The sequence below is a fragment of the Spermophilus citellus genome (genome assembly GCF_964194105.1).
Source record: "Spermophilus citellus genome assembly, chromosome: 1".
Lineage (NCBI taxonomy): Eukaryota > Metazoa > Chordata > Mammalia > Rodentia > Sciuridae > Spermophilus > Spermophilus citellus.
In genome coordinates this window covers 114,663,865-114,678,923 of record NC_138182.1, presented here as the reverse complement: position 1 = coordinate 114,678,923, position 15,059 = coordinate 114,663,865, and the positions used below count along the sequence as shown (strand labels likewise).

Genomic DNA, 15,059 nt, shown 5'->3' with positions numbered 1-15,059 from the left:
CCGGCGCGCGGTGCAGGGCAAGATCCTGGGCGGTGTGTCCGCGCCCCCGGGGAAGTGGCCATGGCAGGTCAGCGTGCAGTATGCCGGCTTCCACGTGTGCGGGGGCTCCATCCTCAACGAGTACTGGGTGCTGTCGGCCGCGCACTGCTTCGGCAGGTGAGGGCGCCGGGAGGCAGGAGCACAGCGTGTCCACGACGGTGTTGCGTCCACCTCGTTGAGCAGAACCTTTCTCTGCACTGAGGCCCCGACTGCTCCGGGAGGCTGGTCCCCACTTGCACCATCCCACCCCACACCAGCAGCTCCCTCCACCTCAGACCCTCAGTGAGGTGCCCACGCTAGAGACCGCACCCCAGCCATGCTCGCTGATGCTAACCGATCAAGGCCCTGTCCCTTGAGCCTCAGTCACGTCCACAGCAGCTGCCTGGTGCACAGGGACAAGACTCCCCTTTGGCCATCTGCCTGCTGTGGGAAGTGTGTACTGTCCAACCTGCTGCAAGGGAGGGTTCGGTTCGTATGTGGGGGCGTCTGACTTGTAGAGCTGTTGGCCAGGGGCCCTTGATGGTCTGGGATCTGAGTCAGGCACCTGTTGTGGGTACCTCTGCTGGTCAGGCTGCACCGCCTTCCAGTCTTGGTTCTGTCTATAGGCTGATGGCGGGGGCTACATGCAGTGGCTTTCATTTTGGCCCCCAGGGACAAGAGCATCCAGATCTTTGACATGTACGTGGGCATCGTCAACCTGCTGGTGGCCAACGAGCACACCCAGTGGTTTGAGGTGAACCAGGTGATTCTGCACCCCAACTACGAAAGGTTCCACCCCGTGGGGGCTGATGTGGCTCTGGTGCAGCTGAAGACCCGCATTGTGTTTTCCGATGCCGTCCTTCCGGTCTGCCTGGCACCTCCTGATGTGAACCTCACCAACCTTTCTTGCTGGGCCACTGGGTGGGGAGTGGTCACGCAGCAAGGTAGGCACAAGGGCAGCTCACGCTGAAGCCGGCACATGTCTTCTCCCAGGTGGGCTGTGTTCCTTGCGGGCTGAGGCTCTGTTGTCCCTGCCTCCTGCCCACCAGGAGCTCATCCAGCTGCCCCTCTCTGAACCCTACAGGTCACACCACGGATGAGCTGCAGGAGGTCCAGCTGCCGCTGGTCTCCAAGGCTCTGTGTGCACTGCTGTACACACACTCGTCCTATATCCTGCCAGACATGCTGTGTGCTGGGGACCTCTTTAACATGAGGACTGTGTGCGAGGTATGCTCCCACCGGAAGGATTGGAGTTGGGGCTGGGTAGGGACCCTGGGATGGCTGTGTGCTGATGATGGTGCATGAATACCTCGTACCTGCCTTAGGCCTAGACTGTGGCTCTGGGCCTGCTGCCGCCAGGGAGGGGGCCATGTGAGTGGGGAGCGAGGCCACCCTCCCTGCACCTGAGAGGCAGGCCCTCGACCCTCAGGTAACAGAAAACCCCACTTCCTTTGCAGGGTGACTCTGGGGGGCCGCTGGTCTGTGAATTCAACCACACATGGTTGCAGATTGGAATCGTGAGCTGGGGCCGCGGATGTACCCAGCCCTTGTACCCTGGAGTGTATGCCCGGGTCTCCTATTTCTCAAACTGGATCCGTTATAACATAGAAATCACACCCATTCCTCCTCAGCCGACCCCTGCTCTCTGCCCCATCCTGGAAGTCACTGTTGGTGTCCTTGTGGCCACTCTGGTGGGCCTGTTAGTGTTGTGAGGACCGAGACCACCCCAGGCTTCCTCATGGTTGCACGCCCTGCTTCAATCCAGCTGCAGCCTGCCGGGTCCCTATGCTCCTCCTGGCAGTCTCTCCAGAGCCAGGTGAGGCCAGGTGCCGGGGGCCATAGGTGGGTCTCCCAGGGGAGGCTTAGGGGCTTCCCAGGAGGGCAGAGGAGATGCAGCAGGAGAGCCAGGAGCTTTGGTAAGGTTATTAAATATTTATGAAGCAAGCATCTCAGCGCTTCTGTACTGGTCTTTCTGCCCCAGGGTTGCAGCAGATTCCTTCAGAGTGAGTGTCTGTGCAGAGAAGGGTCCACCTGTCCCCTGTACATCCACCTTCAGAATGAGGCAGCTCCCATAGCATGAAAGGAAGAGCCCAGACCAAATGGGGCCTTTGTAGGAAGGACTACCCAGAGGCCAGTGTGAGTCTGTGGGCTGTAGCTGGAGCTGAGGCAAGAGGGAAGGGCATTGTCTGAATATTTAAACCTGCAAACAGAAAGGAGTTCCTGAAGACATTTAAACATCCAGTTTGAAAAACTGGAAAAGGTGAAGGAACCAGAGGATCTGTGCATAAACTAATGAGCCCAAATCAAAACATACCACAGCTGGCAGTCAGCCCTGCCCCTCCACATGTCTAGCACCCCAGACTCACCAGCTTCAGATGGAAAATACTCCTCCCAAAATTTTGTCTCTATTAACTATGAACAAACTTACTTTTCTTGTCATTTCCTAAATGATACAGTATAACAGCTATTTACAGAATATTTACATTGTATGAGGTGTAGTAAGCCACCTAGAGAGGATGCAAACTGCACAGAGGATTGCCTGGGTTACAGGCAAATACTGAGCCTTTTACACAAAAACTTGAATTTTCGTACCTGCAGGGGGTCCTGGAACTAACCCTCAAGGACACCAAGGGAGAACTGTATTTCAAAATGCTGCTTTTAAAAAAGAAAAAAAACTAAAACGTGTGTAGTAGCAGGGGAGAGGGGATTACTAACCTAATCAAGAAAGAAATGAGAACAAGAACACAAAAAAAAGAAATGACAAAGAGGAGCTGGATGCTGTGGCACACACCTATGGTCCCAGTGACTTGGGAGGCGGAGGCAGGAGGATGGTGAATTTCAGGCCAGCCTCAACAACTTAGCAAGACCAGCAGCTTAGCAAGACCCTGCCTCAAAATAAAATTATAAGGACTGGTGATATAGTTCAGTGGTAGAGCACATGTGCAAGGCTGGGTTCTGTCTCCAACACTGGAGGTAAAAAAGAAAAAAAATGAAACAAAAAAAATAAGAAATCAAAAGATATTACATAATTGTATGTAAATGAGTTTTAATTCCCTTTTTAGGAATTTTTTAAAAATCAAAATCAACAGAAGGTTCAAATAGACCAAATTCTATAAAAGCATCCCTCTCTACTTCTTGACAATCAGGGACCGAGGGATGCCATTATGACCCTAATGGGGGATCTCCTGCCTGACACGTGGGTTGGGACTGGGCAGGCTCTGCCTCCACTGTCACTGTGCACTGTTGGAGGACAGTGTCTCTGTCATCACCCAGGAGGTGTCCAGAGACATGAGCAGGGTCACTTAAGACGCCCTCATGTAAAGAACAAGAAGGCTTTTAGTTTGGGGGGCTGTCCTGGAGAACATGAGACTGCCAGGTGACAGGAAGTTCAGCAGTCCTGAGACAGCTGTGTAAACGCAGTCTGTGCACCTGTTAGGGGGCATCGAGGTTCGAGCAATGAGATGGACAGCCCACCGACCCCCTCTGAAAAGAGATGGAAGGTCACACGCAGAGCTCTTTAAAATGCCCGTATTCTCAGTCTATTTTCTGTTGCTATAACTAAATACTTCAGACTGGGAAACTTATAAAGAATAGAGGTCAGGAGGGAAAGAGAAAGGAAGGAAGACAGGCAGGAGACAGAATAGAAGCTTATTTGGCTCATCTTCTGGAGGCTGGAACGCAGAAGCATGGGCTCTTGTGGGGACTTTCTGCCCCACCATGACCTGGGAAGGGCCTCACATGGCCCTCACAGGTGTTCCAGAGCAAGCATATTCCTAACCAAGCCACGTCCTCCTTGACCCGCTAGGGCCCTGGTGACAGCAGGGCCTCCTGACCCTGTCCCTCCTCAGACCACCAACACATGACCTTGGGTTTGGGTTTCCAGCACATGGGCTTCAAAGGCCACTCCCAGACCATGGCCTAAAGAGGAGCACAACAGAACCAGGAGGGAGGTCTTTGTGCTGCTGAGGGCTGAAGGGGCCGACCCTCAGGGCAAGCCCCTACCACGGCAGGTGCACCCAAGGGAATGACACACAGGTCAGACAGAGCAGCTTAAGGTTCTTCTTTTCCTCTGTACCTAGATAAGTTGATTTCCAACTTTTTATTAAAACATGAACTTGCAAGAATGCCCAGGGAGAGACAGTTCATGGGCTAGCTGGTCAGAAGATACTGACGCGTTCTACGTGGACACTGCAGTTCAGCAGGCCACAGACTGGGTGATCCACGTCTGCCATGCATACAGAAGTCAGTGGGTAAGGCTGGACATTCAGACTGCACCCTGCCTGTGGGATTGGTGGGTGACAAGTGTCGCTTCGGTTCCTGGAGGTACCTGGTCAAATAGAGTTGAGATCACAGGATCCCAACCAGGGAGGGGTCATGCAGCCCTGAAGGGCAGCTGAACACAAGGGTTCTTGCAGCACTTCAAAACATAAACACATTCCATGTGACATTCACGGGACACCTGCTGTGTCCCAGTCACAGCCCTGGGAAGGCAAGGAGATGGAAGGATCATTCTCTGCTGTCCCTGGGCTTATTTTCTGGCAGGAGACTGAAACAAAGCTCCGCTATCTGGCTCTACGGTGTTTACAGAGCTATGGTTTTACACGGCAAGTCCCGTGGGGTTTGGCCACAATCAGTTATGACCAGCTCTAACCACACCTGGACCCTTCCCCTGGCCTGTCGTCCACCTGCACTGGGCCTGGGGAGCCACGGACACTTTGGAGCCCCCCGAAGGAGAGTCAGCATGTGACTCTGTCTTCCTGGGTCACATCCATGGCACTTGTGGGTGCTCCTGGAGGGAGAGTGGCTTCCCACTGTCGAGTGAGCAGAGCTGCCAGGCACCTGGGGAGTGGGCACGGCACTGAGCCAGAGTCAGGGTGCGGCCAAGCCGGGATCAGCACTACCTCCAGCACCCGTCAAAGCAGAGGAACACCCTTGACCACGCGGCTGGTGCAGAGGGTGCTCCGGCCACTGTGCCCCTGTGGGCGCAGCCCCATGGACCCGGAGGGGACTCTGTGGGCAGAGCTCCATGGACCAGGAAGGGCTCTGTGGGTGCATCCCCGTGGACCAGGAGGGGCTCTGTGGGCGCATCCCCATGGACCAGGAGGGGCTCTGTGGGCGCATCCCCATGGACCAGGAGGGGCTCTGTAGGTGCAGCCCCATGGACCAGGAGGGGACTCTTGCAGCCACAGAGGCTGCCTATGGGAAGCAGCAGCTGCCAGGCCTCCCCATCGCCCCCGTGTGTGATGGCTCTGCGGTGCCTGGACTGGCCATGGCTCCTGGAGGAACCACACCCTAAACTGGGGCATTCGCACCCCACCCGGCAGAGCACGTGCCTGTGTGGTAGCACTTTTGGAGCCAACGTTCAGGACGCGGCTAGAGTGCGTTAAAGGGAACCCGCTTTGTTTCAGAGATGGGATGTTGATTCTTTAGCTTGTTGTGTTTATTTATTTGTGGTACCTCAAATAAATATCAAACCCAGGACCTCATAGTGCTCCAGCGTCCCCTACCACTGAGCTGCACCTGCCCTTTTTATTTTATTTTGAGGTAGGGTCTCATCAAGTTGCCCAGGCTGACCTTGAACTTTGGCCCCCTGGCTCAACCCCGAGGCTCTAGGATCATGAGCACACCCCCCTGCTCCCAGCTTCAGTTTGTAAAGTGAAAGGGTTCTGGGGTGTGCATGGTGTGATGGTTTCAGCAGGGGAGAGCCCAGTGCGTGGGCAGGCCTCACCCTGGCCCTCAGCTTGGCGGCTGTGCTTGAGGACTTTGTGGCATCCTGGGCTGAAGTCCGGGCACATCTCTGGGTTCTAATTCCCACTTCATGGTTTCCTCCAAGGACTCCAAAGCAGTGGCTGCGTGGTGGCACTCTGCCCTCTCCTCCACCAGGGGGCACTTCTCTGGCCTCTTAGAAGCAGGACTTCCCTGGGCCCCAGCACATGTGAGTGGCCTACTCTGCATAGCTGGGGCGGTGGCCTGCCTGGTGTGAGTGGCAGTTGTGACGCTGGCTTGGGGTGCTGAGCAGAGGAGGCAGGCAGCACCTGGGAGTTGGGACTCCGCTGCCCTGGCATTGCAGAGCCCCCAGCACGGGCTTCAGAGAGAACCGGCATCCAGGAGGCCAGCTGCAGGCCCAGGCCAGGCTTTCTGAGGGCCTCTGCCTTGCTGCCTCATTGGGTGTGCCATGCTGCCCACAGAGGGACCTCACTGGCTCATGAGATAGTGGCAAGGGCACTGCTTTCCACTCCAGCCATACCTGTCCCCAGCTCCTATCAGCTCCTGGTGGACACCTGGCCAGGAAGCTCAGGGGGCTCATGGTGCCAGGTGCTTGGAGTAAGGGTCGGAGAGCCCATAGCAGGAGTGGGCCGTGCCCAAGTGCAGCCTGCAGCCCCATGTCCCCAGGCTCTGGGCGCAGGGACCTCCACCCTGGGGAGCCGTGTGACTGGACTCCCTCCTGACTCCAGCAGTGCCTGGGTCTCATCTGTCTCGTGGTGTGAGGACCACCCTCTGTGTGTGTCCTGTGTTGAGACTGAGCCCCCCTGGGAGGTTTCAGAGGTGGGGCCTGGAGGAGGAGTCCTGGTGACAGTTGAGGAACATAGGACATGCAGGAAGACTGGAGGACACACACGCACACTCCCTGTCTTGCTGCATAGTGCCCGACGCTGCCTTAGAACCCTGCTGCGAGAAGGCAGTCCCCGAATGTGTCCCCTGGATCTTAGACCACCAGAACTGTGAGCTAAACAGACCCCTTTCCTTTTTATGCAGTGCTGGGGATTGAACCCCAGGGCACTCTACCACTAAGCCATATCCCCTGCCCTTTTAATTTGTTTATCTTGAGACAGAGTCTCGCTAAGTTGCTGAGGCTGGCTTTGAACTTGTGCCTTGAACCTCCTGCCTCAGTCTCTGGAATCACTGGGATTACAGGTGCATGCCACCAAGCCCGGCAAAATCTCTTTCCTTTAAAAAGCCACCCTACCTCAAGCATTTTGGCATAGTAACAGGAGACAGACAAATGCAACCTCCCTTGACACTGCCCATTCAAATCCTCCCCAGCCCCAGCCCCTCCGTGGTGAATCAAAATTACTTCCTCTTGTGCCCACCCTTGCACTGCCATGGTCAGGACCCTCCTCGGAACTAGGAAATCACTCCTCCAAAGCAGAGGACCACACAGAAGCTGCAGCATTCTCCTTTTTTAACACATATTTTTCCTTTCAGTTGACACCCTCAGTGGGTATAGTGGCCGCTCAATCTCCATGTGTAACGGGTGATGATCAGATCAGGTGATTGGCAGGTCCATCACCTCAGACGTTGGCCATTAGTCATCCTTTCTTTGAGCTGGGAACATTCAGAGTCCTCCCTAGTAGCTGCTCTGAAAGGTCCCATTCCTGCTGTCCATCAGGGTGAGTGCGGGTGAGCCTCAGGGCACAGGCTTCAGTTTCTCCGAGATCATGATACCACCCCAGGTGGCCAACATGAGCAGCCCTTGTTTCTGTGCCTGCGTGTTTCATCCACGGTCCTCCAGCTCCTCCCACCTGGCCACTGAAACCAGGACCTCACCCTGTTGTGGCTGGATGGCCTGTGACGGCACCACTTGCTCCTCATCCACCTGTGCTGATCCCACCTGACCACCATGGACAGAGTGAACCCAGGAGTGCAGATATCTCTCTGACACGCTACCTCGTGTCCCTTGGAGGAAGGTCCAGTGGTAGGACTCTGCATCCTTTCCTTGGTAGTTATTTGAGGAGCCTCCATACCTTTCCGTGACAGCCCACCTAGTTCACGAATTCTGCCCCTTCTTCCACCTTCCATCTTCCTCCCCAGGAAGACCCCTGCTCATCTGTCCTCCAGGGGACCTCCCTAGGGAGACCCCCCTCCTCCCCTGTCCTCCAGGGAACCTCCCTAGAAAGACCCCTCCTCCCCTGTCCTCCAGGGGACCTCCCTACGATGACCCCTCCTCTTCTGACCTCTAGTGGACCTTTCTAGGATGACTTTTCCTCCACTGTCCTCTAGGGGACCTCCTCAGGATGACCCCTCCTCCTCTGTCCCCCAGGGGACCTCCCCAGGAAGACCCCTCCTCCTCTGTCCTCCAGGGGACCACCCCAGAATGCCACCTCCTCCTCTGTCCTCCAGGGGACCTCCCTAGGATGCCCCCTCCTCCTCTGTCCTCCAGGGGACCTCCCTAGGATGCCCCCTTCTCCTCTGTCCTCCAGGGGACCTCCCTAGGATGACCCCTCCTCTTCTGTCCTCTAGAGGACTTCCAAGGACTCCTCCCCTGTGTCCTCTAAGGGACCACCAAGGACTCTTCCTCCTCCCCATCCTTCAGGTGACCCTCCTGGCCTCAGTGTCGCTGCCTGCTCAGTATTGGACAAAGCAGGTCAGGGAGTGGGGACAGTGACAGGTGCTGGTTCTACTGTGGGCTCTGAAGCTCTTTGTGTCAGAGTTGAGAGCTGGGCTCGGCTCCGTCCCACACCCTGCCCCACGTCCCTCTGCTTCTCCGTACTCTGCAAGCTCTTGGGAACTGTTAGGGCGTCGTGAGTTCTGGGGTGGAAGGCGGCAAGCAGGTCCCCACCTACTGCTCTGGCCTGGATGCCACTTCTGTTCCTGCAGAGAGGGCCTCACTGAGGGCCAGCCAGTTCCTCCCGCACGGCAGTGAGGTTCTACTCCCCATAAGCTGTTGGAGACGCTGCAGGGAGGGCTGCACAGTGGGCAAAGCCCAGGTCCAGGACGGAAGGGCACGCACTACCGCCCCCAGGGCAGCAAGGAATTCAAGGGGCTCTGCTGCCCTGTTCTGTGCAGGAAGGTCCCAGACCCACCTGGCTCAGTCCCAGTCCTGGCCAGCTGGCTGGGAGAATCTTCCCTGCTCTCCCTGGCCAGAAGAGGTGATGGAGGCCTGAGTGGGAGGGGGCTGCCCAGCCCCCCACCATGCCCACCCACTGGCATCCCCTCCCAGGCTCCTCACCACCATCCCAGGGCACTGGTCTGCTCCAGAGGCCCCAGCTGGGCCATGCTGGCGCCTCACCCTCAGAGCACAGGTCGGACTCCACTCCCGCCTTTCCTCTATGACTTAATGGCCAAAACAGAGCTGCCCATAAAAAATGATGCTTTGACACTGCGGCCAGGACCTGATCCAAGAGCCATCACGCGGAGTTCCCTACCACGGCCATTCATCTCAGAAGCTGATGGGTTCTTGCCGAGCCAGGGTGGCCTGCAGCCCTTCACAGCCCAGATAAGGAGGGCTGAGGACACAGTGGCCGTGTGCCAGGACGACATGCCCAGACCTCTGAGGTGACCAATCTGAGCTTCCCTGCCAAGGGCAGAGGCCTCAGGCTCAGGAGCCGGGGGTGAGCAGGCCACACTAGGAACGAGGGCAGGAAGTACCCCCAGCCCTCTCAGGTCCCCCTGCCCAGCCCCACCTAGAGCCAGCAAGGGAATGCACCCATCCTCACACCAGGGTGAAAGCTCCAGCTTCCTGACTGCTGTGGCCAGGGCCACTGCCCATCTGGTTATGATACACACCACGGGCCTGGGGCGTCACGGGGCTCCATTGACTCACACAGGACCCGGGTATCCTACTAAGAGAGGGCCCCAGGGCTCCAGTCTGGGGGTCCCACCCACCCAGCTTCCCTGTCTGGTGAGCCCTGGGACTCCTTCCCTCCCTCCCCCCCTCCCCTACAGACTCCTGCCCCCTCCAGGCCTTCCCTCCCTCTTGGGGCTCCCCAGTACCCAACTTCCTGCCCCCAGCCTGCCCCGACAGGCCCCCTCCTCCCAGGCCTCTCCTCTAGGACTCCTTCCAGGCCTCCCTCCCCAGGACTCCCCCTCAGGTCACCTCTCCTGCTCCTGCCACCACTCCCTCCCTCCTGACCCCCAGGACTCGCCGCCTCTCCTCCTGGGCTGTGGAGCCAGCCAAGCTTCTCAGCTCCTAAGTGGGGCTCTTGGTTCTTTACGAGTCTCCCACCCCATAAAAGAGATCACCACTGAGTTGCCCAGAACCTCTGGAAGCAGCTGGGCTTGCCCGGAGCGGGAAGAGGTGGTGGGAGAGGGGCTGTTGGGAGCGTGGGAAGGGTCCTGGTCCGGAGGACCCACAGGCTGAGTGACAGGGGCTGGTCCCTGTGGAAGTCCTGGAGCCCTCTCTGCTGGGGGTAGAGGGGAGGCAGGAGGCCCTGTGCTGACAGTCCCCTTTGGGGCCCAGGCCTCTCCCAGGACGTCCAGGGGATCAGGCGGGGTGAACCGACAGCAAATGCCTTCTGATTAATAAAAGGTCTGATGGAAATTTCATATGTTGACTGGGATCCTAAACATTTTCCAGGAACATCTGGCAGAGCTGGGCTGCCTGTTTATGTTCACAATGAGAACATTTTTTCCAAGAGGTCCACAGTGATTGTCTCCTGAAGCAAGCATGAGGGACAGACGCACTGGGCGGGGGTGGGCTCCAGGTTGCACCCACCCCCTCCATTGTTGTTAACCAAGGAGCCAGAAGCCAAATGCCTGCTCTGCTATGGGGAGGGGGGCTCCCAGCTCTCCCAGCCCCTGCTCCCTCTGGATGGTTCCCAGTTTAAAGTCCTGTCCCCAGAAGGGCTTCCTGTATTGTCAGGCCTATGGGTCCTGGTGACGAGACTGGGGGTGGAACAACAGGAGGGGGGACAGACACTATGCCAGGCCCCTGGCCTTATCCCTACAGGATCCAGATCAGGCCATGGCCCTCGCCCAGTTCTTGGACCTCCTGGTGTCCAGCAGAGGCTGCAGAGATGGGGTGGATAGATGGAGACATTGTGCCCAGGGGGCACTATGGGCTGGAGGCATGCAGCTGGGGGACAGCAGAGGTGTGAGGAACCCAGAGTGGGACCCATCTGGCCCAAATTCTACCAGGGCTGCTGCTGCCACCATCAGGATCTGGAGGGGCTGTGGGCTGCAGCCTGCCAGCTGGGCCAGCCCTGCCCCGTGACCACGCTGGGCCACCGTGTGTGGTCCTTGTGGGAGACTCTCATTTATTTTTCTTTCTTTTTCCCTCCTTTTCCTTCTTAATAAAATGCGCTGGAGCGGAAGGCAGACACCGCCATCGTCCTGGGTCCTTATAAAATGTGTGTGAGCATGCTGCTGCTGTGGGCAGCAGCAGGGGCTCTGCCCCCAGGTTCCCTGGTCTCGCCACTGGCCTCCCTGGGCAAAGGGAGGACACCCAGGTGGACAGACAGGGCTGGGCCTTGGAACCCCTCAGGATGTCCTCCAGCTGCAGGAGCAGGGGAGGGGCCCTTCTCCAGGCAGCCCCTGCCCCCAGGGCCAGGGTCTCCTCCAGCACAGAGGGGTATGAGCCCCAGGATGAATCTGGCCTGGCTGGACTGTGCCTCTTGGGTCGAGGTCCTGCCCTCAGGGTCCAGAAGCTCACAGTGTGGGGCTCCCCAACACCTCATCCCAGCAGCCCTGTGTGGCCTATGTGGTGGTCAGTAGCCTCAGCCAGCCCTGGTGTCCGCTTCACAGCCTGTCTGTGCCCAGCCACAACCTGAACTCCCGCCAGCACTGACAGGACTTCCTCTCCCCATCATCAGCTTCCTGCCTCTGTGGCCTGGCACCAGGGGCCTAGGAGGCCAGGTACTCAGGCACAGCAGCCCACGGGCACCCCCGTGCAGAGGCCCCTTGACTGAGGCCCAGTGCACCCCCACCCCTCCACACTCCCTCCTGAGGCCCCTCCTGGACAGCCCGGACTGCTGCACACTTGGGGGCTTGGGGCTGGTGCAGCTGGGTCAGGAAGGGCCTCCCTCTTAAGCCTTGTGTTCCCCTGAGCCGGGGTCCTCACTCACAGCTGGACACTTGCTGGACAGCTCCCTCCTTGGGACCCCAGCTCAGCATTCCCACCTGGGGCCTTCCCCCAGAAGTCTCCACCTCACCCCCTCCCTGCCTACCTCCAGACACCCCTTGCCCAGGGTGCTGAGAAGCTGCCCCCAGGACCCTCCCCGTGTCCCTCATCCCCTCAGCTCCAGGCCATCTCAATCCTTACCCTGTACTCCAGCCTTGTTCCCCTAAGCTTTCCAGGCAGGAGAGGAGGAGTCAGCTGTCTTTGCTATCTAGAATGGCTCCTGCCTGCCCTCCCATGAATCCACCCATGGAGAGAACTTCTGACCCTTTGGAGGGTCCCTAGTCCCTTGCCCTTGCCTCTCAGCCCCGTCCTCTCCCTGGCCCATATCTTCTTGAGATCATTAAGGGTGTAGCACACTGGAATCCACTGTAGACTTTAGGGGTCCTCGATGGTGGTCAGTGCCCCAGAGAGGGAGGAATGGGGAGGCTGAGGGGCCAAGAGAGGCTGGGGCGTGGGACAGCCCACCCAGCCCTACTCTACAAGCCAGCCGGGGCCTCGGCGAGGCAGCACTGTGAGCCGCCCTCCCCACAGTGCTGGGCCTGGTGGCATCTGCACAGTGTCCACAGCTCTGGATCTGGGCTGAGGGGTCCCCAGACATGCCCCTCTCCACTGCTCATCCCTCCTGGGCCTCAGCTCAGCCTAGGCTCAAGATCAGGCCCAGGAAGCAGCATCATGAAGCTTTTCTTGGAAAGTCCAACTTGTCCTGAGCTAAGGGTAGCTCTTGGCACCCACACATGTGGCGGAAGTGAGAGGGACATCTTTGTCTTTGGACTGCCAGTCAAGCAACCACATGAGACCCTCAGCAGAGAAACCGAGGCCCCTGCCAACAGCCAGCCCTCATTTTCAGATGCCCTCAGAAGACTCAGAGGACCACAGCATGGCCACCTTGGGACCGCAGCCCCTTGGGCAATACAGGCAGCAAAGCCCCTTGGGTGTCCATTGACAGATGCTGAGATCGGCCCCACCCCTGTGTCACTGTACAACCAGAGCACACCCTGAAATCCTGCAGTGAAGACCCCCTGAGGACCAGGGGCATGTTGGGTCATCCCACAGGTGCGCTGAGGCATGCACACCACAGGTACGCACAAAGACATGGACGGTTGCCTTAGAAAACACCCTTCTCCTACGTCTCTGGGCGCAACGTGCTGTGCCAACTATGGGGACCCACCGTCCATTCATGCCCCAGCCAGGAGGGACTGTCTGCTCTCACAGCAGAGAGAAGGAGGGGCCCAGCCCTGGGCCAGGCCAGGGCTCTGTGGCCCTCAGTAGCACATGCTGCCCAGACCAGGGGCCTCGGGCCAAAGAAATGGGGTCAGAAGACACCTACAAAGTTCCTGCAGGTGGGGGAAGGTCAGGAAGGCCAGGATCCTTGACCCAATTTATAGAAGACCCACTTTTCCCACGAGTCTCCCCAGGCCACCAATCCCTCACGTCCACTTTCCACAGACAAGGCACCCTGAGGAAGATTACTATCCCCACAGTCCCCTCAGCCTATCTGAGGCCCAGTCCATCAACACGGGGATGGCCTGTGTGTGCAACAGATAGGGAAACCAGGTCCAGAGAGCCCTGATCCATGTGGTCCCAGGCTTGACTCGGGGTTCCCCAGGGGCTTTGGGATGGTGCCATCACCTGTGTCCTCGCCCCTCAGGAGGGGAGCCACCAGGCCCAGGCACAGCACCTGGGGAAGTCCTGGCCCAACCAGGCAGACAGCAAGAGCCACACCAGAGTGGACGGGGCAGCTGGGCCTCTGCCCAGCACATCCACACACATGCATCAGCACCGTGTCCCGTGGGAGCCTGGGAGCCTTCTGGCACACAATGCCACGCAAGCACACCAGCACACACCTGCAAACATGAGCACAGAGCCCTCGCCCAGTGCACCAGCAAGCACACGCATGCACATGTGGCACACTAACGTGCACATCCAAAACATACACAGGAGCACACGTGCCCACATGATTGCTCACACTCGAGCACACACACACCCCTGGGAACACTCACATGAGCACAGCTCACACTGAGACAGGAGCATGCCCATGCACACTCATGAGCACACCCACGCAGACACTTTCACATGTGCTTATGGCCGCCAAATCCAACACTAGCCTTGGGCGTCTGGCCTGGGCCTTCCCAGCTCTTGGGGAAGCTCAGTGGGAGGCAAAGGGAAGCCGCTGGCAGCAGCTGGAGCCCAGACCATCCCTGAAGCTCAGCTCCCGGAGGGAGGCTGCGGACAGCACACGTGTGAGAGGCCTGGCGGCCCCCTGCACGAGTGCACAGTGGACCCAGCCTGATTTACGATGGGACTCCCGCACATGTGTCAAAGACGCCGTGTTAAGCACCAGCATAAAAATAATATATAGGTTACCGCAACCTTCTCATGGCCTCCCAGCCCTGCCCTGGAATGCTGGAAGCCAGCAGGTGAAATAACACTCTCTCAGCAGTGGTGCTGGGCCCAGAGCCGGCAGGAATCTCCACCAGAGCTCGCGGGGTCAGAAGGAAAGGCAGACATGCTGGTTCCAGAGCACCCGCAGCCCATAGGGCCACGCTGGGGTCCCCAGGAGAGGGATGCCTGGCAAGGTCTCTGTAGTCCCTTCACATTGACGGTGTACCTGCTGTTGCCCAGGGAGCGCAGGACCCCCCAGACAGGAGCCAGGACCCCAGGCTGTCCCCAGGAGCCTCATGGCAGGGAGCGCACCCCTTGAACTGTGACCACCTCAGGCTGCAGGGGAAGGCCAATGGGGTCGGGAGCTGCAGCCACAGTGAGGGTGAGCATCCACAGGACAAATGTCCCCTCTGGTGGCTCCTCTGGGGAGTGAGTGCTCTCCCTCCTATCTGCAAGTTGAAAGAAACCTTGGCATCTCTCCTTCTCACAGCTGGGGAAACTGAGGCTGGGGGTAGAGGTGACATCATTCGGGCACACGGGGCCCTAACCCAAGCCCACCCCACAGCATGCCAGGAGATGGTGGGTGGGGCTCTACCAGGCCACCTACCTCCTGAACAAGCCACAGGGGAACCAAGGCAGCCACCAGCTGTCCTGTGCAGACAGGCTTCCACAGCCAGGGAGCATGGGTCTGTGGTAGCCTGGGCATGGCCTGCAGGTGCTGGGAGCAGCAGCTCTGGCCCACCATGGGAGAAAGCCAGCTCCACCCTCGTCCCGAGGGCTTGGGGGTCCCAGGCGCCATATCTGTGGGCTTTTCTGGAAG

At 58.4% G+C, this 15,059-nt stretch overlaps 1 protein-coding gene across 8 annotated transcripts in view; it reads left to right on the top strand.

The window, feature by feature from the left end:
* Positions 1 to 2,366, top strand: part of SNAP47 (synaptosome associated protein 47) — a 102,954-nt gene extending 100,588 nt beyond the window's left edge. For 3 of the 8 annotated variants that reach the window (XM_081285731.1, XM_081285736.1, XM_081285733.1), the window contains 3 exons: positions 691 to 962; positions 1,103 to 1,245; positions 1,476 to 2,352. In XM_081285731.1, the coding sequence (XP_081141857.1) occupies positions 691 to 962; positions 1,103 to 1,245; positions 1,476 to 1,730 (670 nt within the window). In that variant the 3' untranslated portion in view covers positions 1,731 to 2,352. Of the gene's footprint in view, positions 1 to 690; positions 963 to 1,102; positions 1,246 to 1,475 lie in introns of those variants that run through there. The other 5 variants (XM_081285734.1, XM_081285735.1, XM_081285732.1 and 2 more) reach the window with 4 other exon arrangements.
* Positions 2,367 to 15,059: the final 12,693 nt, after the last annotated feature.